General features: G+C 39.1%; 2 protein-coding genes across 10 annotated transcripts in view; one reads left to right on the top strand and one right to left on the bottom strand.

Moving 5' to 3' along the window:
* Positions 1-58: 58 nt before the first annotated feature.
* Positions 59-16,211, bottom strand: LOC133638441 (inactive phospholipid phosphatase 7). Of its 8 annotated transcripts, XR_009823629.1 has the most exons (5): positions 15,276-16,211; positions 12,114-12,325; positions 11,703-11,761; positions 11,485-11,545; positions 10,422-10,518 (listed from the first exon to the last, which is right to left on the bottom strand). XR_009823629.1 is itself a non-coding variant. In XM_062031051.1 (3 exons), the coding sequence occupies exons 1-2, from the start codon at positions 15,775-15,777 to the stop codon at positions 1,824-1,826; spliced, it is 891 nt and encodes a 296-aa protein (XP_061887035.1). In that variant the 5' UTR covers positions 15,778-16,211; the 3' UTR covers positions 62-935; positions 1,804-1,823. The 8 variants fall into 8 exon arrangements, 3 of the variants coding, with proteins under 3 accessions (XP_061887037.1, XP_061887035.1, XP_061887034.1); XR_009823628.1 differs by having other exon boundaries at positions 11,703-12,325; XR_009823630.1 differs by lacking the exon at positions 11,703-11,761 and having other exon boundaries at positions 10,449-10,518.
* A 3,215-nt stretch (positions 16,212-19,426) lies between these two features.
* fam78ab (family with sequence similarity 78 member Ab) overlaps positions 19,427-23,048 on the top strand; it is a 19,473-nt gene continuing 15,851 nt past the window's right edge. The window contains exons 1-2 of one of the 2 annotated variants that reach the window (XM_062031049.1): positions 19,427-19,832; positions 20,253-20,560. In XM_062031049.1, the coding sequence (XP_061887033.1) occupies positions 20,298-20,560 (263 nt within the window). In that variant the 5' untranslated portion in view covers positions 19,427-19,832; positions 20,253-20,297. Of the gene's footprint in view, positions 20,561-23,048 lie in introns of both variants that reach the window. The other variant, XM_062031048.1, reaches the window with a different exon arrangement.

Genomic DNA, 23,048 nt, shown 5'->3' with positions numbered 1-23,048 from the left:
ATAAAATATTAAGGCCACTAGAGGAAGACATTACTACATCTTTCCACTATTGTTTTAAATGGGGAAAATGCATATTGGGGCCATTGTAATGTACATTATTATGCTCAGAAATTACTGTAGGTGTTATATACCAAACACTTGAATTTGTGTCATGTCTTTTTCATTGTTTCGAACAGATTTTCTGCTGACAGAGTTTGGCAATTCACACCTGATTTTCTTGGTGCCTGCGTGCAGTTTCTGTTCTCATGAACTTTGCAGTGTACTCTGTGTTTCCTGCCAGGAGTGTTTGCATGTGGCAACAGACAGGAAACGTCAGTTGTTGCATCAGTGCATGAATGTGTGCAGCAACAACAAAAAAAACCTAAAGAAAAACAGAACTAAAACCCTCGAGCTTTGTGTGAAGTGCTCTGGTGCAGAAGTGTGACTTATGCTTCTTAACCGTTCAAACCATGACTGCTAAATGCACACATGAAATAACAATAACCTTTTACTTCCTTTTATTAGTCGGATGGGGGAGTAAATAGGTAAAAACATAATATACCCGCACAGAAAAAATGCCTCTAAATGTACACAAAACTATTTGAGAAATGTTGGAAACACACAATCGTTGAAACTGCAGCTTAACTGAAGACATTGGACAAAAACTCATACATGAAAATGGCTGTTTTATGCAAAAATACGTGTTTGCACTAATTCTTGTACTAGTTTGAATCAACCAATTCAGCCCTTTAGATTATAAACATACAGAAATGCATGACCTCCGAAAGTGAGTTACGTTTAATGCTACACCTGTCAGAAAATGTTTGGAAGAAGTTTGGCAAAAGGAACATACTGTGTAGGAGCAGTGTCCAGTCAGGTCCAGCAAACGGCACTGTTTTTCATCCCTTTCCATGTGTTTTTCAATGAATACACAACAAAGGAGTATTAAGGCCACTCTGAAAGAAAAAACATTTCAAAAATTAAATTGCATGCATGAGAATAAAGTTGGATTTTTATGAGGAGAAACAATTTTAGAAAAAAAAAAAGTAGTAATTTTACGCTAATTAAAAAATATACATATTACGACAGTCTCACTGGTACGAGAATAAAATTGTAATGTTAGAAAACAAGATACAATTTTACAAGAATAAATTATAATTATATGATAAAGTGAAGTTGTAATATTGCAAAAATAAAATTTTAATATGAGGGAAAAAAGAAAACTCAGAATAAATTCTAATACAAGATGGAATAAAGTTGTAATTATACAAGAATACAAATTTAATAATAGAGGAAAAAAGTAAAAATTTTACTCAAATAAATTCTAATTATATGATCAAATAAAGTCGTAATATTGCAAGAATAAAACTAAAATGTTAGAGAACAAAGATCACATTTTAAAACATTTTAAAAATAGTCGTAATTTTGCCAGGAGTCATCATATTTAAAACATGTAATTCAATACTTCATTAAGGTCAGAATTTTCCAAATAAAACGTTTTATTACTAACTATTAAAAATATTACAGTTTTTTTTAGTTTTTTAAATAATTTTTGGAGAATACATTTGTGATTTTACGAGAATTAACATTAACCGGACAACACACAACTTTATTATCACAACTTTTTCTTCCTTTAATATCGGCCCTAATAATGCTTTGTCGAAAGGCATAAAGTTATGATGAAAGAAAATGATAATAAGTAAAATGCCTCATTTTTAGTTTATGTAAACTAAAAACAAGTCATGTGTCTTAAGGCCTTCCATGCAGCCCTGCAGCGAGAATGCTGTGGGACACGACACCAACAAAGTCCTTTTGACAGAGAACCTGGCAGTATGAGAAGAGGATCATGGGAAGGGGCTCCAGCTGAGGGTGCCAATGGAGATGATAGTCTGGCAGGTGTTGGACGACAGCCACACCGTCTCCATCAAGCCAAAGTGGAAGAGGCCGAGCACGAAGCCGCACAGCATGTCCGTCAAATGGTGCTTCCCCAGCAGCACCCGGGACACGCCCACCAGGAAGGCCCACAGCACCAGCAGGATGCGGAGCGGCACCGCCAGCACCAGGTGGGACAGCAGGAATTTGGACACCATGGCGGCGCGGCTGGCGTGCGCCGCTGGGAACGAGTACACATCCATGGCCACGCAGTCCAGGAAGCTCGGCGCCATCTCCCAGGGTCCTTTGCGCTTCACCAGCCGCTGTACTCCTGCCACCGTCAGCACATCGAGGAGGAGGGCTGGACAAAAACAACAGACAAAAAATGAAGTACATGCAATGTTTGATATAGAATGCAGAGTAAATAAATGAATATTAACTCATCTCATGTTATCAGGCTTTAAACATGTTTTGTAATATAATAATCCAATTGACATTAAAGACCATGATGCATCATTAATAGAATTTCATAAACTACTAAAAAGGTGGCAAATTTAGGTCATCATTTTTAAATATCTCAGACAAATGTGTAAAAAAAATTAAATAATAAAAAATATTAAACAAAAGGTTTTGATTTTTTGAGAAAAAAACTTTCTGAATTTACGCCAAAAATTAAGTTGAAATTGGTACCATCATGGAATCAAAATTAGGAGAATAAAAAAAATAAAAACAAGAAAAATGCCAGAATCTTTCGAGAAAAGTAGTAATTTTAAGAGAATAAAATCTGACTATTGAGAGAGAGAGAGAAAAAAAAATTATAGATAATTTTACATAAACAAAGTAAATACAATGTACAAAAAGAAAAAGAAAAAAAGAATAAAGTCATAATTTTACGACGAAATATCATAATATTACAAGAATAGAGTCATAATTTCATGAAAACAAAATCTGACAACTGAAAATAAATTATAAAAAATAATTTTAAGAAAAAAAGTAAAAAGGTTTTTACAAAAATGCAATCATAATTAAGAGAATAAAGATAATTTTTATGAGCAAATATTGTATTACCAGAATTGGGTCTTAATTTAAAGAATAAAATCAGACTATTATGAGAAAAAAAGAAAAGAAAAATAATTTTACAAAAAAAAACTTTAAAAAAAAGTTGTACAAAAATACAAACATATTTAAAAGAATAAAGAGGCAAAATTACAATAAAAAAAAAGTTATAATTTGACTAGGAAACGTTGTAATATTACAGGAATATAATATAATTTTGTGAAGAAAAAAAAACACTTTCACAAGTATAATTATACATACATATGTATAAATATACATTTCTGCAAAAATAGAATCTGAATAAAGAGAATCAATAATTTTACAAGAAAAATGTCAGAATTTTACGACAACACAGTCGTAATAAAATCTTACTGGTATGATTTAAAAAAATACAAATTATTTCACAAAAACAAAGTAAAAATATTTGTCTAAAAATACAAAACAATTAAGAGAATAAAAAGGGAACATTACAAGAAAAAAGTCAACTGTATTAGAATGAAATCTAACCAATATGAAATAAAATTCTTTACAAGAATAAAGTCAATATTCCTGCAAAAATATAATCCGAATGAGTATAAAGACAGAATATCACAAGAGAAACATTGCAAATGTATGCGAATAAAGTCTTATTTTTACCAGAATAAAGTATGAACTTTCTACAAAAATAAAAACATAATTATGAGGATAAAAAGGCAATAGAGGGGGGAAAAAAACAATTAATTATTAACGAGGCATATATCACACTAATTTGCTTTGCCTCCTACAACACAAGGCTAATATGTTGTTTTGTTCAGATAGCTTATATGGCTTATACTGCTTCCTTTCAATTCCACCTCCAAGCAGAGCTGGGCAAATACTTTGACTCGGGGGCCACATTTAGAGAAAACATTTTGTCTGGGGTGCCAAAGTGTATGTGTGTATAAATGATATGTGTTGTTATACTGCTGTACAGTATGTGGGTTTGGGTTCCTTTTTTCAGGATCATTAATACCAAAAGTTCTAAAAAAGTTATGACAGACCACCTCAAAAAACTGAATGAAAATGTACAGTCTTTTACTGAATGGGACACCCAAAATGTACATTAAAATAAAGAATGTGGAATTTACAAAATTAACTATGAACAATAAAACACTGAATATTAACAACATATGAACATCGCTCCTCTTTTACTGCTCAAACCAGCTCCTCGATAGTTGTGTATCTTTTACAATCAAGCAAAACACAACAAAAATGTAACAAACAGCAAAATATGAATGCAAAGTGTAATAAACACCTGCAATATGATATATTATCACGTAAAAATCTTCTTCCGCATCCGTTTCTGACACACGCGTTTCGGGCTGGCTGCTCTGAAAACAAACCCCGCCCACTCTGCTTTGTTCCTTGTCTGAGCTGCTGTGACATAGATTACCGTAATAACTCGAACATCACTCAAAAGCACAGATTTCGACCATTGAAATTAGAGATGTCCGATAATATCGGACTGCCGATATTATCGGCCGATAAATGCTTTAAAATGTAATATCGGAAATTATCGGTATCGGTTTCAAAAAGTACAATTTATGACTTTTTAAAACGCCGCTGTATGGAGTGGTACCTTAAAGGCACTGCCTTTGCGTGCCGGCCCAATCACATAATATCTACGGCTTTTCACACACACAAGTGAATGCAAGCATACTTGGTCAACAGCCATACAGGTCACACTGAGGGTGACCGTATAAACAACTTTAACACTGTTACAAATATGCGCCACACTGTGAACCCACACCAAACAAGAATGACAAACACATTTCGGGAGAACATCCGCACCGTAACACAACATAAACACAACAGAACAAATACCCAGAACCCCTTGCAGCACTAACTCTTCCGGGACGCTACAATATACACCCCCTGATACCCCCTAACCCCCCACCTCAACCTCCTCATGCTCTCTAAGGGAGAGCATGTCCCATATTCCAAGCTGCTGTTTTTAGGCATATTAAAAAAAATAATGCACTTTGTGACTTCAATAATAAATATGGCAGTGCCATGTTGGCATTTTTTTCCATAACTTGAGTTGATTTATTTTGGAACACAACAAAATTAAGCATAATAATGTGTTAATTCCACGACTGTATATATCGGTATCGGTTGATATCGAAATCGCTAATTAAGAGTTGGACAATATCGGAATATCGGATATCAGCAAAAAAGCCATTATCGCACATCTCTCATTGAAATACTTTCTATAGTTCAAGACTTACGGTCATTTAAAAACAGCACTGCACATCATAATGGCGACAGTTTTGATGTTAAAGGTCTAAAAAAAAAATTATGTAGATTGAAAATCTTAACGGGCTGCACCTGGCCCGCGGGTCCGCTTATTTTTACACTTTCATGAGAGTTAAGAATGTTACGGTACTGACGACAGCAGCTTGACCCTGGAACAGATCATTTCTGTCATTTCAAGAGGAAAAAGAGTGAATAGCACAACGTGTGTAGTCTGCTGGTTTGGTGACTAGTTTTACAGTAAACTTGCTAGTGTGGTCCTCAAAAAACTAACCTGTGCAGGTAATTAGTCTACAAAATGTTGACAGACACAAAGAACAGCAAGACTTCTCGAGACGCAAACACGCAGCTATCAGTTTCGCGCAGAGTAATAAAAAATGTATTAAGGGCAGCAGCTGCGACAGCGAGGACGATACGAGACTATTTGTGTGGATCAGCGTCAGGTCCATAGAGCAGGACTGGCCAACTCGCTTATTAAGTCATGAAAACAACTCCATCTTGTCTTTCACTTTGTACTTCCTTGCTGTGAACTAAAGCAAAAAAAAAACGCACCGCACCATCGTCACACGATCATAACCCGTAATCAATCACAATAACAAAAACGAAAAAGCAACAAAAAAAAAATCCCCCCAAAAAACCACACACACTAAATAGAACTCGTGCTCCACAGCCCAAGATTTACTGGCCTCCAATCAGAGCTCATTGTTTCTTGAAGATTTGTCAAGCTTTTTGGTCACTAATCTGTACTGTTTGGGTGCTACTGTACACCAAGGATTATTAGGGCCACGCCACAATGGAAAAAAACAACTCTAATACTAAAAGAATAAAGCTCGAAGTTTAGGAAAAAAAAGAGCCCCCCACCCAATGTTATATTACAAACCCCGTTTCCATATGAGTTGGGAAATTGTGTTATATGTAAATATAAACGGAATACAATGATTTGCAAATCATTTTCAACCCATATTCAGTTGAATATGCTACAAAGACAACATATTTGATGTTCAAACTGATAAACATTTTTTTTTTTTGCAAATAATCATTAACTTTAGAATTTCATGCCAGCAACACATGACAAAGAAGTTGGGAAAGGTGGCAATAAATACTGATAAAGTTGAGGAATGCTCATCAAACACTTATTTGGAACATCCCACAGGTGAACAGGCAAATTGGGAACAGGTGGGTGCCATGATTGGGTATAAAAGTAGATTCCATGAAATGCTCAGTCATTCACAAACAAGGATGGGGCGAGGGTCACGACTTTGTCAACAAATGCGTGAGCAAATTGTTGAACAGTTTAAGAAAAACCTTTCTCAACCAGCTATTGCAAGGAATTTAGGGATTTCACCATCTACTGTCCGTAATATCATCAAAGGGTTCAGAGAATCTGGAGAAGTCACTGCACGTAAGCAGCTAAGCCCGTGACCTTCGATCCCTCAGGCTGTACTGCATCAACAAGCGACATCAGTGTGTAAAGGATATCACCACATGGGCTCAGGAACACTTCAAAAACCCACTGTCAGTAACTACAGTTGGTCGCTACATCTGTAAGTGCAAGTTAAAGCTCTCCTATGCAAGGCGAAAACCGTTTATCAACAACACCCAGAAACGCTGTCGTCTTCGCTGGGCCTGAGCTCATCTAAGATGGACTGATACAAAGTGGAAAAGTATTCTGTGGTCTGATGAGTCCACATTTCAAGTTGTTTTTGGAAACTGTGGACGTTGTGTCCTCCGGAACAAAGAGGAAAAGAACCATCCGGATTGTTCTAGGCGCAAAGTTGAAAAGCCAGCATCTGTGATGGTATGGGGGTGTATTTGTCAGGCTTGTCCCTGACAGTTTGGCTATGTTTTAGTTTTTCCTCTGCGTTTGTCTTAGTTTCCTGTCAGTGCTTTTATTTTGTCTTCATTTCCTGATTATGTTCCCTGGGTGTTTTGTCCCCTCAGCTGTGGCTGATTGGCACCTGGCCACACCTGGTGCCAGTCAGCCAGCTGCTATTTAAACCTGTCCTGCCCTCCAGTCAGGGGTGGATCATTGTCATTATAATACTTGTCACTTGTCACTTCTACCTGTAGCTTCTACCTATTTGTCGTTGTAGCTCCGTCTACTTTTGTCCACTTCGCTTTAGTCATAGTTCCTTCGTGTCACAGTAAGTGTTTTTGTTTATTGTCCACAGTTAGCCTTTGTGCTATTTTAGTTTATAGCCTAGTTTGTTCTCCGCCTTGTGCGCGCCTTTTGTTTGTTCCCTTTTGTTAGTTTTTTGCTATAGTATCTGAATTAAATCATGTTTTCCCATTCAATGCCTGCCATCATCTCTGCATCTTGGGGTTCGTCACCAACATACTTTGACAGTGTTAGTGCCCAAGACATGGGTAACTTACACATCTGTGAAGGCGCCATTCATGCTGAAAGGTACATACAGGTTTTGGAGCAACATATGTTGCCATCCAAGCAACGTTACCATGGACGCCCCTGCTTATTTCAGCAAGACAATGCCAACCCACGTGTTACATCAACGTGGCTTCATAGTAAAAGAGTGCGGGTCCTAGACTGGTCTGCCTGTAGTCCAGACCTGTCTCCCATTGAAAATGTGTGGCGCATTATGAAGCCTAAAATACCACAACGGAGACCCACGGACTGTTGAACAACTTAAGCTGTACATCAAGCAAGAATGGGAAGAATTCCACCTGAGAAGCTTAAAAAATGTGTCTCCTCAGTTCCCAAACGTTTACTGAGTGTTGTTAAAAGGAAAGGCCATGTAACACAGTGGTGAACATGCCCTTTCCCAACTACTTTGGCACGTGTTGCAGCCATGAAATTCTAAGTTAATTATTATTTGCAAAAAAAAAATAAAGTTTATGAGTTGGAACACCAAATATCTTGTCTTTGTAGTGCATTCAATTGAATATGGGTTGAAAAGGATTTGCAAATCATTGTATTCCGTTTATATTTACATCTAACACAATTTCCCAACTCATACGGAAACGGGGTTTGTATTTTCCTACATGCAAACACAGTGTTACTGTTCAAACTGTGTGTAATGTATACTTATGCAATAAAACCTCTGCCATGTTTTTAATGCACACTTAGGCCTACTGCGCTACTGTATTTTAATGCTGATACTTGGAAAGCCAGGTTTTTTTCTGAGGTGGTCCTTTGTGGAAAAAAAAGTGTGAGGAATTTTAATAAAGATATAACATTTAACAGAAAGAAAAAAATCATAAATTAAATAATTAAGACGTTTCTATGAGAAATAAGTTGTAGCATAATAAGAAAGTTGTGAAATTATGGGGAAAATTCTGTAATTTTATAGCATAAAGTTGGAGCCTTATACAGCAATAAAAAGTTATAATATATCGCATAATTTTTGTTATGCAATATGCGAAACTTGTTTTTATTTGTGTATTGTAAAGGTTTCACAAAATTACACAATATCTTGTCCTTTTACATTGAGTTTTTTATTTATAAAGAAAACAATTACAGTGACTGTCATATATTAAAAAAGTACAGAGAAAATTGGTAGTAAAAATAAACAATGAAATAATTTTTAAAAGTTGTGAGGATCAAGTTGGACGTTTTACAGAAGAGTGGTGGAACTTTCACATGAGTTCCTAAAACATATTAGTTTCACATGTTTTCTGTTACGTCGTCAACAATTTCTTTTGTAACTGCCTATTTTGGCAACTTATTATGATGTTTATCGCTTTTTAAAGACGTTCTGGTCGGAAGTAAGCGACCTGAGTGCGAGAGCGTTCACATTAAGGACGCATTGCATATACATCCCATTTATTTCCACATATGAAAAGAGGCCTGGGTCGGATATGAAAAATTAATAATTGCAGTGTTCACACTGACATGAAAAAATCTGATACAGGTCGCATATTTTTACCTCATAACATTTCCAAAAATTAAGTAATTTTACAAGAATAAAAGGTGAAATAACACAAAAATAAAGTTGAATAAAGACATAACATTTAAAAGGAAAAAAATATATCATAATTTAATTAAATAATTAAGACATTTCTATGAGAAATAAGTTGTAGCATAATAAGAAAGTTGTGAATTTATGGGGAAAATTCTGTAACTTTATAGCATAAAATTGGAGCCTTATACAGCAATAAAAAGTTATAATATATTGCATAATTTTTGTTATGCAATATGCGAAACTTGTTTTTATTTGTGTATTGTAAAGGTTTCACAAAATTACACAATATCTTGTCCTTTTACATTGACTTTTTTATTTATAAAGAAAACAATTACAGTGACTGTCATATATTAAAAAAGCACAGAGAAAATTGTTGGTAAAAATAAACAATGAAATAATTTTTAAAAGTTGTGAGAATCAAGTTGGACGTTTTACCGAAAAGTGGTGGAACTTTCATGTGAGTTCCTAAAACACAGTATTTTCATCTGTTTTCTGTCACGTTGTCAGCTATTTATTTTGTAACAGCCTATTTTGGCAACTTTTTATGACGTTTATTGCTTTTTAAAGACGTTCTGGTCGGAAGAAGGCGACCTGAGTGCGAGAGCGTTCACATTAAGGACGCATCACATATATATCCCATTTATTTCCACATACAAAAGAGGCCTGGGTCGGATATGAAAAATTCAAAATTGCACTGTTCACACGGGCATGAAAAAATCAGATACAGGTTGCGGATTGACAACAAAATCGGAAATGACCTGCAGTGTGAACAAGGCCTAAGACAACGTATCAAGAGGGATCAGCGTTGGCAATTTTGTGACTTTAAGCAAGATACACTTTCAAAAAAGGGACTTTTTCTGGTGTTATTGGACACTTTTGGTGGCTAGACCATTTGAAGCCCCAAACGAAAGTGAACTCCCCCCCTACCCCCCACCCCTGAAAAGTTTACCCCCCATCCCCAGACAAAAGTCTATATGCAGCATTACACAGTTAGCAATTACTAATTTGACATTTAATGCAAAAAAATGCAATATCAAGAAAAAATATAATCCATTTAAATAATTTCCCTGAGAATAAAATAATAATGTAACACCTACAAATGTAGTGCACATGGCTTAGGGGGGGAAATAAGGGAATTCATGAGTCACGTTCTCTTAATTTTCTCTCCGTTCACTAATAGTAGTACGATTAGTGGTGGAAACTTCCTCCATCATCTCTTTTAGGGAAGGTGAAGCCTAGTTTACCTTATAAGTTCCTTGGCTAAGTAATTTAGTTCTTAGTGTGTCAGTCAAATGGTGTGACCAGTCAGCAGGATCAATGGGGGCAACTTTATTAGATTCACAGGCATCTGTTGAAGCTGAAGATGTGTCTTCGAGTTGTTGGATTGCAACATTGAGTCTGCTGCTACTGCTTCATTATCCTGTAAGAAAATTAAACACACACACAGAACAACTTTGAAATATATATGTAGATGTAATAATAATAATAATGATTTTAGTTAAATTACAAGACCAACATATTAAATTTTCACTCTGTTTTGAGTGTTCACTATGTCCTGTTGATAGGAGTACAGTACAGGCCACACACCTTCTCACTCAATGCATTTTCTTTATTTTCATGACTATTTACATTGTAGATTGTCACTGAAGGCATCAAAACTATGAATGAACACATGTGGAGTTGTATACTTGAAATAACTGAAAACATGTTTTATATTCTAGTTTCTTCAAAATAGCCACCCTTTGCTCTGATTATTGCTTTGCACACTCTTGGCATTCTCTCGATGAGCTTCAAGAGGTTGTCACCTGAAATGGTTTTCACTTCACAGGTGTGTCTTATCAGGGTTGACTAGTGGAAATTCTCGCTTTATCAACGGGGTTGGGACCATCAGTTGTGTTGAGAATGAGAAGGTGTGTCCAAACGTTTGGCCTGTACTGTATATATAATGATATACTGTAATTATATATCAAAGCATGTAAGCATAGCATGATAGGGTGCAACCCATAATATATGTAAAGTATAACGTCTTACTTCCTATTCCAGTAATAGTTATAGTAACTATTTGTCTATTGCTAAAAAAAAGTCCATATCACAGCACTGAAAGCTACTTTAGTATGAGCATGAATGGCAATGTCCATTATTAAAATCCATTATTTTCTCTAGCAGCATGATGTTATTCGTAATACAAGAATCTAAGCACTCATTTTAATGCAGCCAACATAAGACAACTATTTCTGATGAATAGGCCAGGATTTCTTGAGAGTATTTAAACCTAATTGTGGCAAAAATAACTCTGATATTTAGATGTATTACCATTGAACATATATGTTGTGTACTTTTAATTGAAAATGATTGTTACTACAGTCTGTTACAGATAAACACTCACTTGGATCTACATGTTGAGTCTGTCTCTCTGCTGCTGCTGCTGCTTGCTGTCTGAATAAATGCTGTAGTGTAAAACACAAAATGGCACAAATGTCATCTCTGCATGCATTGTAACTCTAAATGACTTTTTCTACATTCAAATTGTATTTATTGATGAACAAAACATAGATACTGGGAAGAAATTGCCCTGCAATCATACTCCAAAAGTGACAAACTTACATGTTTCTTCACGGTGAGGCTCAAGTGCCACCTCCTACTCTATAGCAGCCTCCATGTGCCTGTAAATATGTCCTGATTGCTTCACATCGCAAAGAGCATCCATTATTTCATTTAAAAAAATAGTTTACATTGCAGCCAAATTAACCAATTGCCGAGCTTAAAATAAATACAGTTTAAGTTACCAACTTTTTCACCCTCTGTGCATTTCTGGGTTTTCTGCTTTACAGATGTTGCTTATTTACTTTTTGTTTACTTCAGAAGTTCACCCAATTAAGCGGATAGTTACCGTATGCAAACGACCCTCGCTGTTCCTGAATAGGAACGGCAACAACAGCCCGTTCCTGCTAGCTCATATAAGAAAAGTCAAGATGCTAACGCTAAAAATGAATCATCTAAAAGGTGCATACGTACCTCTGCTTTCAGCCCGTATTTCCTCCTCCTCCTCCTTCCTTCGGTTTATAGGCCGCACCGAATAACTTTGATGTCCCACTTTTCCTCGTAAAAGATGATCAAATCAGATAAAATTGCTCCACTAGCCTTCTTCAAACCGTGACAGAATGTGACGTCGCCTTCCAGCAGATTCATGGTGCAGGCGGCAGATAGCAGCAATCACTTCATTGCTTCTTTTAAAAAAAAATAAAATGTCCCAATTAAGTGTACAGAGTGCACATTATATAAACATTTTTATTTAGGTATTTTTATTGTGAGAACTCCGGCTTATTAGTGACTCCCAGAGCCCCAAAATAGTCTGCGGGCTATAGAGCGTTTCCCAGTACTCTGGAATGCCCTTAGAGATGCTACCTCAGTAGAAGCATATAAGTCCCATCTTAAAACTCATTTGTATACTCTAGCCTTTTAAATAGACCCCCTTTTAGACCAGTTGATCTGCCGTCTCTTTTCTGCTCTGCCCATACTTACCAACCTTGAGACCTCCGAATTCGGGAGATTGGGGTTGGGGGGTTTGAGGTGGGCGGGGTTTGGTGGTAGCGGGGGTGTATATTGTAGCCCGGAAGAGTTAGGGCTGCAAGGGATTCTGGGTATTTGTTCTGTTGTGTTTATGTTGTGTTACAGTGCGGATGTTCTCCCGAAATGTGTTTGTCACTCTTGTTTGGTGTGGGTTCACAGTGTGGCGCATATTTGTAACAGTGTTAAAGTTGTTTATACGTCCACCCTCAGTGTGACCTGTATGGCTGTTGCTCAAGTATGTCTTGCAGTCACTTACGTGTGTCTGCAGGACCCGCATACAACATGTGACTGGGCCGTCACGCTGTTTGTATGGTGAAAAAGCGGATGCGACGACAGGTTGTAGAGGACGCTGAAGGTAGTGTCTTCCCGGCACGCCCTTAATATTGTTGTCCGGGTGAAAATCGGGAGAAATTCGGGAGAATGGTTGCCCCGGGAGATTTTCGGGAGGGGCACTGAAATTCGGGAGTCTCCCGGAAGGGTTGGCAAGTATGGCTCTGCCCCTCTCTCCTTCGTGGAGAAACGGGGCACAGATTAGGTGACCACAGATGAAGCGCTACCTGTCCAAAGTCAGGACCCAGGGTGGACCACTCATCTGTGCATCAGTTGGGGACGTCTCTGCGCTGCTGACCTGTCTCCACTCAAGATGATCCCCTGCTGGCCCCACTATGGACTGGACTCTCACACTTATAACTAGATCCACTCGACGTCCATTGCACCGGTCGGGGGGTCCATCTGCGGTCCCCTCCAACGTTTGCTACTGTAGCCCATTGGGTTGAGTTTTTCCTTGCCCTGATGTGGAATCTGATGTTGTTGTGGCTTGTGCAACCCTTGGAGACACTCGTGATTTAGGGCTACATAAATAAACTTTGATTGATCGATTGATTGATTGTTATAAAAAAAAATTTAAACACTCTGCAATTTGGCGCTCTTTTCAAAAGGATGGCACGCCAGGCGGTCGCCTGGTTCACCTGTCGGGAAAGCCAGCCCTGGCGGCTAGCATGAAAGCATGCGTCGCTCTTCTCAACGAGCAGCGGGTGCCGCTGTGGTCCCTCCCCCATCTAAAAGCACGGACAGGTGGCTCAGTCTTGTTTGCAATATTTAAAACCAGTGAGAGAAAAAAAAGTTAAATTCTACTAGGGATGTCCGATAATGGCTTTTTGCCGATATCCAATATTCCGATATTGTCCAACTCTTTAATTACCGATATCAACCGATACCGATATTAACCGATACCGATATATACAGTCGTGGAATTAACACATTATTATGCCTAATTTGGACAACCAGGTATGGTGAAGATAAGGTCCTTTTTTAAAAAATAAATAAAATAAAATAAGATAAATAAATTAAAAACATTTTCTTGAATAAAAAATAAAGTAAAACAATATAAAAACAGTTACATAGAAACTAGTAATTAATGAAAATGAGTAAAATTAACTGTTAAAGGTTAGTACTATTAGTGGACCAGCAGCACGCACAATCATGTGTGCTTACGGACTGTATCCCTTGCAGACTGTATTGATATATATTGATATATAATGTAGGAACCAGAATATTAATAACAGAAAGAAACAACCCTTTTGTGCGAATGAGTGTAAATGGGGGAGGGAGGTTTTTTGGGTTGGTGCACTAATTGTAAGTGTATCTTGTGTTTTTTATGTTGATTTAATAAAAATAAAAAAACACAAAAAAAACATACCGATAATAAAAAAAACGATACCGATAATTTCCGATATTACATTTTAAAGCTTCTCTAATTTCTACTTCTAAATGTTTTGCTTTTTTTGCTCACTTTTTCATTTTACAATTTCGTGCACATGAATGTACCACGCAAAAATATCCATCCATTTTCTACCGCTTGTCCCCTTCGGGGTCGCGGGGGGTGCTGGAGCCTATCCCAGCTGCATTCGGGCGGAAGGCGGGGTACACCCTGGACAAGTCGCCACCTCATCGCAGGGCCAACACAAATAGACAGACAACATTCACACTCACATTCACTCACTAAGGCCAATTTAGTGTTGCCAATCAACCTATCCCCAGGTGCATGTCTTTGGAGGTGGGAGGAAGCCGGAGTACCCGGAGGGAACCCCGGGTACGGCGTGGCACAGTTGGGAGAGTGGCCGTGCCAGCAACCTGCGGGTTCCTGGTTCGATCCCCACCTTCTACCAACCTCTTCACGTCTGTTGTGTCCTTGAGCAAGACACTTCACCCTTGCTCCTGATGGGTTGTGGTTAGGGCATGGCAGCATGGCAGCTCCCGCCATCAGTGTGTGAATGTGTGTGTGAATGGGTGAATGTGGAAATAGTGTCAAAGCGCTTTGAGTACCTTGAAGGTAGAAAAGCGCTATATAAGTATTACCCATTTACCATTTACCATTAACCCACGCATCCATGGGGAGAACATCCAAACTCCACACAGAAAAGCCCGGGGATCGAACCCAGGACCTTCGTATTGTGAGGCACCGTGCTGCCCCACGCAAAAATATGCAAATCAAAATTGGCATTATCTAACCCCGCCTCCACCACAACTAGATTGCAGTCCTTGCGATAAAACACCGACGTGCATGCGGTGAATGATGACGATGACGTCATCACGTCCGACACTTACCCAGCAGCAGGTTGACCAGAACCTCCTGTCCGGCCAGGGTGCTGCTCCTGGTGAGGCAGATAATGGTCCCGATGATCCACGTCAGGCCGTGGCCGGTGAGGGCCAGCAGGGCCACCATGGAGCGACAGCCTCCCCACGACGACGACGTGTACGCGCACACGCTCATGCGCTTGGACAGGCATATGTCAATGGCGAGGAGGGAGTTGATGGCGATCCCCTTGAAGGAGGGGTTCAGTTGCATGCAGTCCTCCTCGGGCATCTTACCCGGCGCACCGTCTCCGGCGTCCTCGCTTGGTTGGCTGGCCTGGTGCCGGATCGAGCTGGAGCGCCTCGGGCCTCCGCTGCCACCTCCTCCACTACCTCCACCTCCACCACCACCACCACCTCCCCGGTTCTCCGAGGGCCCTCCGCCGCCTCGAGGAGGCTGATTTAGGGACATGAACTCGGGTCTGCTCAGGACGCTGTTCCGCTCCCGAGCCTTGGATCTCGCCGTGGAGGGCATGTTTGGACCGGGCCTCCCTTCTTCTTCTTCAGCCGTTAAAGATAATTGGAGCGGTGCTAGTTTACCACCATGCAACAGTCGAATGGCCCAAAAATAACCCCCTGTCCTCCTCCCACTGTGCCCTTAATAGATATATTTAGGCCCGCTGGAATGTGCAGTGGCCATGCTTGCCGGTAGCAGACTTCTGGGTCCACTCGGTAGGGGGGAGTAACCGGAGCTGCAGGGCGCAGATAAAATAACACAAGTCACTTGTTGGGCCGCAGAGTTCCACGCAAAACAAGTGTGAGCATCACACGCACACAAAACACGGCGTTTACTTCCGGTATGCACAAGGTGACGTCACGTTCCAGCCAACCCCAACAATAACAATTACAATAACAAAACATTTTTCTTAGAAATATCTTCAATCTAGTACGTTCTGGCTTCCGCGGAGACACGATATGGATAGAAACGATCGAGTAGAGGCTTAAATAAGGAATAGAATTAGTCAAAGTGAACGGGGTTTTTTTGTTGCGGAAATGACGTCATTTTCCCCCCCTTATGCACAAAGCTGATTCCAGACCAGCTGTGCTGACTGGGAGAAGAGGAGTTCTCCAAGGTGCTTAAACGCGCAGGAAGAATTTCTGATGTTTCTTGATATAAATGGGAATTGTAAAGTAAAACATTTGGTCGGCATTGCATCGTGACGCAAGGACGAATAGAAGGTTTTGAAGGAAATTGAAAATAAATGAACAAAATGACATTACTTTACACTGTATTATTAATTACTAGGGCTGTGAATCTTTGGGTGTCCCACGATTCGATTCAATATCGATTCTTGGGGTGACGATTCGATTCAAAATCGATTTTTTTTTTTTCAATTCAACACGATTCTCGATTCAAAAACGATTTTTTTTTTCCCGATTCAAAACGATTCTCTATTCATTTAATATGTAGGATTTCAGCAGGATCTACCCCAGTCTGCTGACATGCAAGCAGAGTAGTAGATTTTTGTAAAAAGCTTTTATAATTGTAAAGGACAATGTTTTATCAACTGATTGCAATAATGTAAATTTGTTTAAACTATTAAATGAACCAAAAATATGGCTTATTTTATCTTTGTGAAAATATTGGACATAGTGTGTTGTCAAGCTTATAAGATGTGATGCAAGTGACACTATTGTTAATTTATTTTCATTTTTATAAATGTCTAATGATAATGTCAATGAGGGATTTTTAATCACTGCTATGTTGAAATTGTAACTAGTATTGATACTGTTGTTGATAATATTCATTTTTGTTTCACTACTTTTGGTTTGTTCTGTGTCGTGTTTGTGTCTCCTCTCAATTGCTCTGTTTATTGCAGTTCTGAGTGTTGCTGGGTTGGGCTTGGTTTTGGAATTTGATTGCATTGTTATGGTATTGCTGTGTATTGTTTTGTTGGATTGATTAATTAAAAAAAAAAAAAAAAAAAAAATATATATATATATATATATATATATATATATATATATATATATATATATATATATATATATATATATATATATATTTATATAAAAATTTAAAAATGAGAATCGATTCTGAATCGCACAACGTGAGAATCGCGATTCGAATTCGCATCGATTTTTTCCCACACCCCTATTAAATACTACAAATAACAGCAATGCCTTGGTTGTGTTCCACGGGACAATACTTATAATTATGATATAGGGTTAACCCTTGTATGGTGTTCGGGTCTGTGGGACCCGTTTTCATTTTTTTATTAAAAGAAAAATGATACAATTAATACATTTTTCAAACTGAGACTCACTGACTTTGGCTCATTTTCTGTGAAGAACATATATCAGAACATATTTAATGACCACACACCATACACCCCACCTACACATTTCTATTACATATAAGATGTCCGGATCCACTGGACCCGGGGCTAATAGAAGTGTGGAAATTGATGTTCTGTGTACCGCACGCGCGCGCACACACACACACACACACACACACACACACACACACACACACACACACACACACACACACACACACACACACACACACACACACACACAGCAGGCCTAGACAGGAGGAGGACAGAGTGTAGGTACACAGAACATCAGAGGGTAAAATGTGTGAGAAAATGAGAGCAGACAGTGTTGACAAACAATGTTGCAACCTTATGTGGGAACCACAGGTGCAGAAACACAAAAGAAAAATCCCTGTGGGATGTAGAAACTGGCAGAGAAATTTTCCGTGCAACGTTCATATTGTTGTTACTCAGCCAGCGTTTGTGGGTCTGATGGACCTGTTGCATTTTGTGGCTTTTAATGCCTCACAATCAAACACTTATATGTTAAAATACTGAACAGATGTGTATTGGGATAAGGTAAACATCTGTTCAATATTTTAACAAAAAAATTCCAAATTGCACTGTTCACACGGAAAACAGTGTAATATATATTTTCGGTAACACTTTAGTATGAGGAACATGTTCTAAGTAACAAATACTTAATTTAGAGTTATTTGGACACCAGGTGAACATATAAGGGTTAGGGTTAGGGTTACTAATAAGCAATAATTCTGAGGTTATTGAGGGAAGACTCTTAGTTAATGGCTTACTGGTTGTATAATAAGGCCTTGCAGAATAAGTTAAGTTAAAGTTAAAGTACCAATGATTGTCACACACACACCATGTGTGGTGAAATTTGTCCTCTGCATTTGACCCATCCCCTTGTTGGCCCCTTGGAGGTGAGGGAGCAGTGGGCAGCAGTGGTGCCGCGCCCGGGAATCATTTTTGGTGATTTAACCCCCAATTCCAACCCTTGATGCTGAGTGCCAAGCAGGGAGGTAATGGGTCCCATTTTTGTAGTCTTTGGTATGACTCGGCCGGGGTTTGAACTCACAACCTACCGATCTCAGAGCGGACACTCTAAAGGCATTAATAAGTACTTAATAATGACTAATTAAGAGCCAATATGTTACTAATTTGCATGTTAATAAGCAACTAATTAATGGAGAACATGTTCCCCTTACTAAAGTGTTACCGAAAATACATGTAAAACATAACTGCAAAAGTAATTATTTGATGTTGACAATTATTTTATGTATTATGTTTTAATAAATGACAATTTTTTTTAAAAAAGTTAAATTTTTGTTGTCCATGGTTTAAATGTTAAGTTTGAATAATTAACCAAGCTGTATCACTAATTAATTGTGGAACTGTTTTCGTTTTTTTGGGGGAAAAAAAGTAATATTCATAATATATTTGTACATAACATTATGGTTAGTTTCGACACAAAAGTGACAAAATATATATTTTATCTTTACATAGAACAGTGCTGTTTACTTCTAGTATTAACGACACATCACGTGGCAAAATAACAACCTACAACAAAGCAAATCCAGCAAGGACAAAATGAGTTCATAAATGTCACATAAAAGACACAGTTAATCAACATAATGGTATGATTATTTCTTAATATTTCATCATGTCTCCTATGTCATCACACTTGCACTTAATAAAAATGTCCAGACGGCGTTGCGCTTTATGCTAGCGACGTGACGGACTCTGGCCTACATTTCCCAGCATACCATGCGCTCAAACCGGAAGTGTCGCGGCAAAGCTCCTTATAAAGCCGCTTGCCAAAGCCTGGCTGAAGAGGACAGACACAGAGCGGGTGAACCTGCCGAGTGGCTGCCGGAGCAATGACAGCCAGCTGGGTACCGACTCGGACCGAAGCGCCGCTTTCCTACCGGCGAGGTGACAGCTGACGGTTTTCACACTTTGTTTTCAAAGTTGTTGTTTTTTTAATTCGAAATAACATTTGACGCCAAAGAGGGAAACCTACAGTGAAGTGACATGGGTGCTGAAGTGGACCCGGCGGTGTCCTCTGGATGTTGCGGTAGTTCTGCGACCCATACCGGGCTTGAGTGCTTGCTGTGGACACGCTGCTTGTTTCTGCGTGGGAAATGATTCGCCGTGGAGAAGAAGAATAAAGATAACGTTTTTATTTTATTTTTTAATTTTATTTTATTTTACCGCTTTACTGTGAAATCCTCCATCAAGTGTTATTTTCTAGGTATACTTCCTTTTTGCTTGTTTTTTGATTTGTCATGCAACTACTCTGCATGTGCCTTCATAATTCTGACCATGATTTGTTGATATGACTGACATATTAATTGATTTTTTAAAATCAAACTCAGCCTATAGTGCAGGATTAAAAAGACTGTCCACTCTGGGGCATAAAATAACAGACTGGAAATAGATCACGAGTGGGTGATTTTGTTGGATTATTTTGGTGGTAAAGACATCAAATTGTTAATTATGATTTTTCTAGCTTGCATGCTGCAGATTGCAAGTTGGTGCCATGCACATGCATAAGATACCCTTTTCTTTTAAAAATGTAAAAACAAGTACTTTCTTTGTTTATACATTTTTTTTTTTTTTTTTTTTCCGCATCAACTTTCCTCCTATTCCCATGCGTCCTCCCCACACGCAGGACCTGCTGTGGACCGTGTTGTGGACTGTGTTGCTTCCCGGTGCCATGGGCTGCATCCAAAGCATCAGGTGCAAGCCCAAGACTTTCCGTGACAGCATCGCCGTCCTGGAGGTGAACGCTTCCATCGACTCCAACCCCACCAGCATCGACGAGTCCTCCGGCGTGGTCCTGCGCTACCGGACGCCGCACTTCCGCGCCCAGGCCCGGGTCCTGGTGCCGCCAGTGGCCGGTAAAGAGACGTGGACCGTCGGTTGGATTCAAGCTTGTAACTACATGGAGTTCTATAACACGTATGGCAGCAAAGGGATGTGAGTATCATGTATTTATCCATACATCTATGTCAAATTAGTTACATGCTCAGTGGCCTAGTGGTTAGAGTGTCCGCCATGAGATCGGTAGGTCGTGAGTTCATACCAAAGACTTTAAACATGGGACCCATTACCTCCCTGCTTGGCATTCAGCAGCAATGGTTGGAATTGGGGGTTAAATGACCAAAAATGACTCCCGGGCGCGGCCACCGCTGCTGCTTACTGCTCCCTCACCTCCCAGGGGGTGAACAAGGGTGATGGGTCAAATGCAGGGATTAATTTCACCACACCTAGTGTGTGTGTGACAATCATTGGTACTTTAACTTTAAAGGCCTTCTGAAATGACATTTTTTTATTTAAACGGGGATAGCAGATCCATTCTATGTGTCATACTTGATCATTTTGCGATATTGCCATATTTTTGCTGAAAGGATTTAGTATAGAACAACGACGATAAAGTTCGCAACTTTTGGTCTCTGATAAAAAAAAAGCCTTGCCCCTACCGGAAGTAGCGTGACGTAGTCAGTTGTTCACCTCATATTTTCCAATGTTTTCAATGCAGCTAGAGCGATTCGGACAGAGAAAGCGACGATTACCCCATTCATTTGAGCGAGGATGAAAGATTCGTGGATGAGGAACATTAGAGTGATGGACTAGAATGCAGTGAAAGACATATATTTTTTCGCTCTGACCGTAACTTAGGTACAAGCTGGCTCATTGGATTCCACACTCTCTCCTTTTTCTATTGTGGATCACGGATTTGTATTTTAAACCACCTCGGATAATATATCCTCTTGAAAATGAGAGTAGAGAACGCGAAATGGACATTCACAGTGACTTTTATCTCCACGACAATACATTGGTGAAGCTCTTTAGCTACTGAGCTAACGTGATAGCATCTGGCTCAAATGCAGATAGAAACAAAAGAAATAAATCCCTGACTGGAAGGATAGACAGAAGATCAACAATACTATTAAACCATGTACATGTAATTACACGGTTAATAATTCTCAGCCTGGCAAAACTTAACAATGCTGTTGCTAACGACGCTGAAGCTAACTTAGCAACCGGACCTCACAGAGCTATGATAAAAACATTAGCGCTCCACCTACGCCAGCCAGCCCTCATCTGCTCATCAACACCCGTGCTCACCTGCGTTCCAGCGATCGACGGCGCGACGAAGGACTTCACCCGATCACAGATGCGGTTGGCGGCTAGCATCGGTTGGTGGCTAGCATCCAAGTAAGTCCTCTTGTGTTGCTACAGCCAGCCGCTAATACACCGATCCCACCTACAACTTTCTTCTTTGCAATCTCCATTGTTAATTAAACAAATTGCAAAAGATTCACCAACGCAGATGTCCAGAATACTGTGGAATTATGAAATGAAAACAGAGCTTTTTGTATTGGCCTCAATGGGGGAGCCATACCTCTGTTCTACTGGCTACGTCACGCGCATACGTCATATCCAAAGGAGTTTTTCAACCGGAAGTTTAGCGGGAAATTTAAAATTGCACTTTATAAGTTAACCCGGACGTACTAGCATGTGTTGCAATGTTAAGATTTCATCATTGATATATAAACTATCAGACTGCGTGGTCGGTAGTAGTGGCTTTCAGTAGGCCTGTAACATATTGTCAGTTTGCACTTGATGTACAGCCGTAAGACCGTGCGAATCATTATCAGTTTGCACTTTATATTAGGTTGTAAGACCATGCTAATAATAATATTAATAATAATATAAGTTTGCAATTAAATCACGGCTGTAAGACTGTGTTAATAATATAGTTTGCACTTGATGCACAGCCGTTAACACTTTGCACTTGATGTACTGTTGTAAGAACATGCTCATGATTATTGGGGCGGTATAGCTCGGTTGGTAGAGTGGCCGTGCGAGCTAACTTGAGGGTTCCAGGTTTGATCCCCGCTTCCGCCATCCTAGTCACTTCCGTTGTGTCCTTGGGCAAGACACTTTACCCACCTGCTCCCAGTGCCACACACACTCTTTTAAATGTAACTTAGATATTGGGTTTCACTATGTAAAAGCGTTTTGAGTCACTAGAGAAAAAGCGCTACATAAATATAATTCACACTTCACATGATACCATCAGTTTTCACTTGCTGTATGGTTGTAAAACCATGCAAATAATATAATTTTGCACTTCATGCATGGCTGTAAGTTTGTGCTAATGCATGATGCACAACTGTGCTTATAATAATATCAGTTTGTACTTGATATACAGTCGTAACACTTTGCACTTGATGTACGGTTGTAAGAACATGCTAATGATACTATCAGTTTTCACTTGCTGTATTGTTGTAAAACCATGCGAATAATATAATTTTGCACTTAATGCATATGCACGACTGTGCTACTAATAATAATCAGTTTGCACTTGATATACAGTCGTAACACTGTGCTAATGCACTTAATCCACGGCCCCGAGATTGTGCTGATAATACTGTTTGCACTTCATGCATGGCTGTAA

This window comes from Entelurus aequoreus, linkage group LG21 (genome assembly GCF_033978785.1).
Source record: "Entelurus aequoreus isolate RoL-2023_Sb linkage group LG21, RoL_Eaeq_v1.1, whole genome shotgun sequence".
Taxonomy (NCBI): Eukaryota; Metazoa; Chordata; class Actinopteri; order Syngnathiformes; family Syngnathidae; genus Entelurus; species Entelurus aequoreus.
This window is presented reverse-complemented; position numbering and strand designations above follow the sequence as displayed.

Coding starts and splice junctions, on each gene's coding strand:
- LOC133638441 (XM_062031050.1), bottom strand. CDS start 15,777: ATGCCCTCCACGGCGAGATCCAAGGCTCGGGAGCGGAACAGCGTCCTG. Junction 2,213..15,275: donor TCTGGTCAACCTGCTGCTGG/GTAAGTGTCGGA, acceptor GTTTTTGTCCAG/CCCTCCTCCTCGATGTGCTG.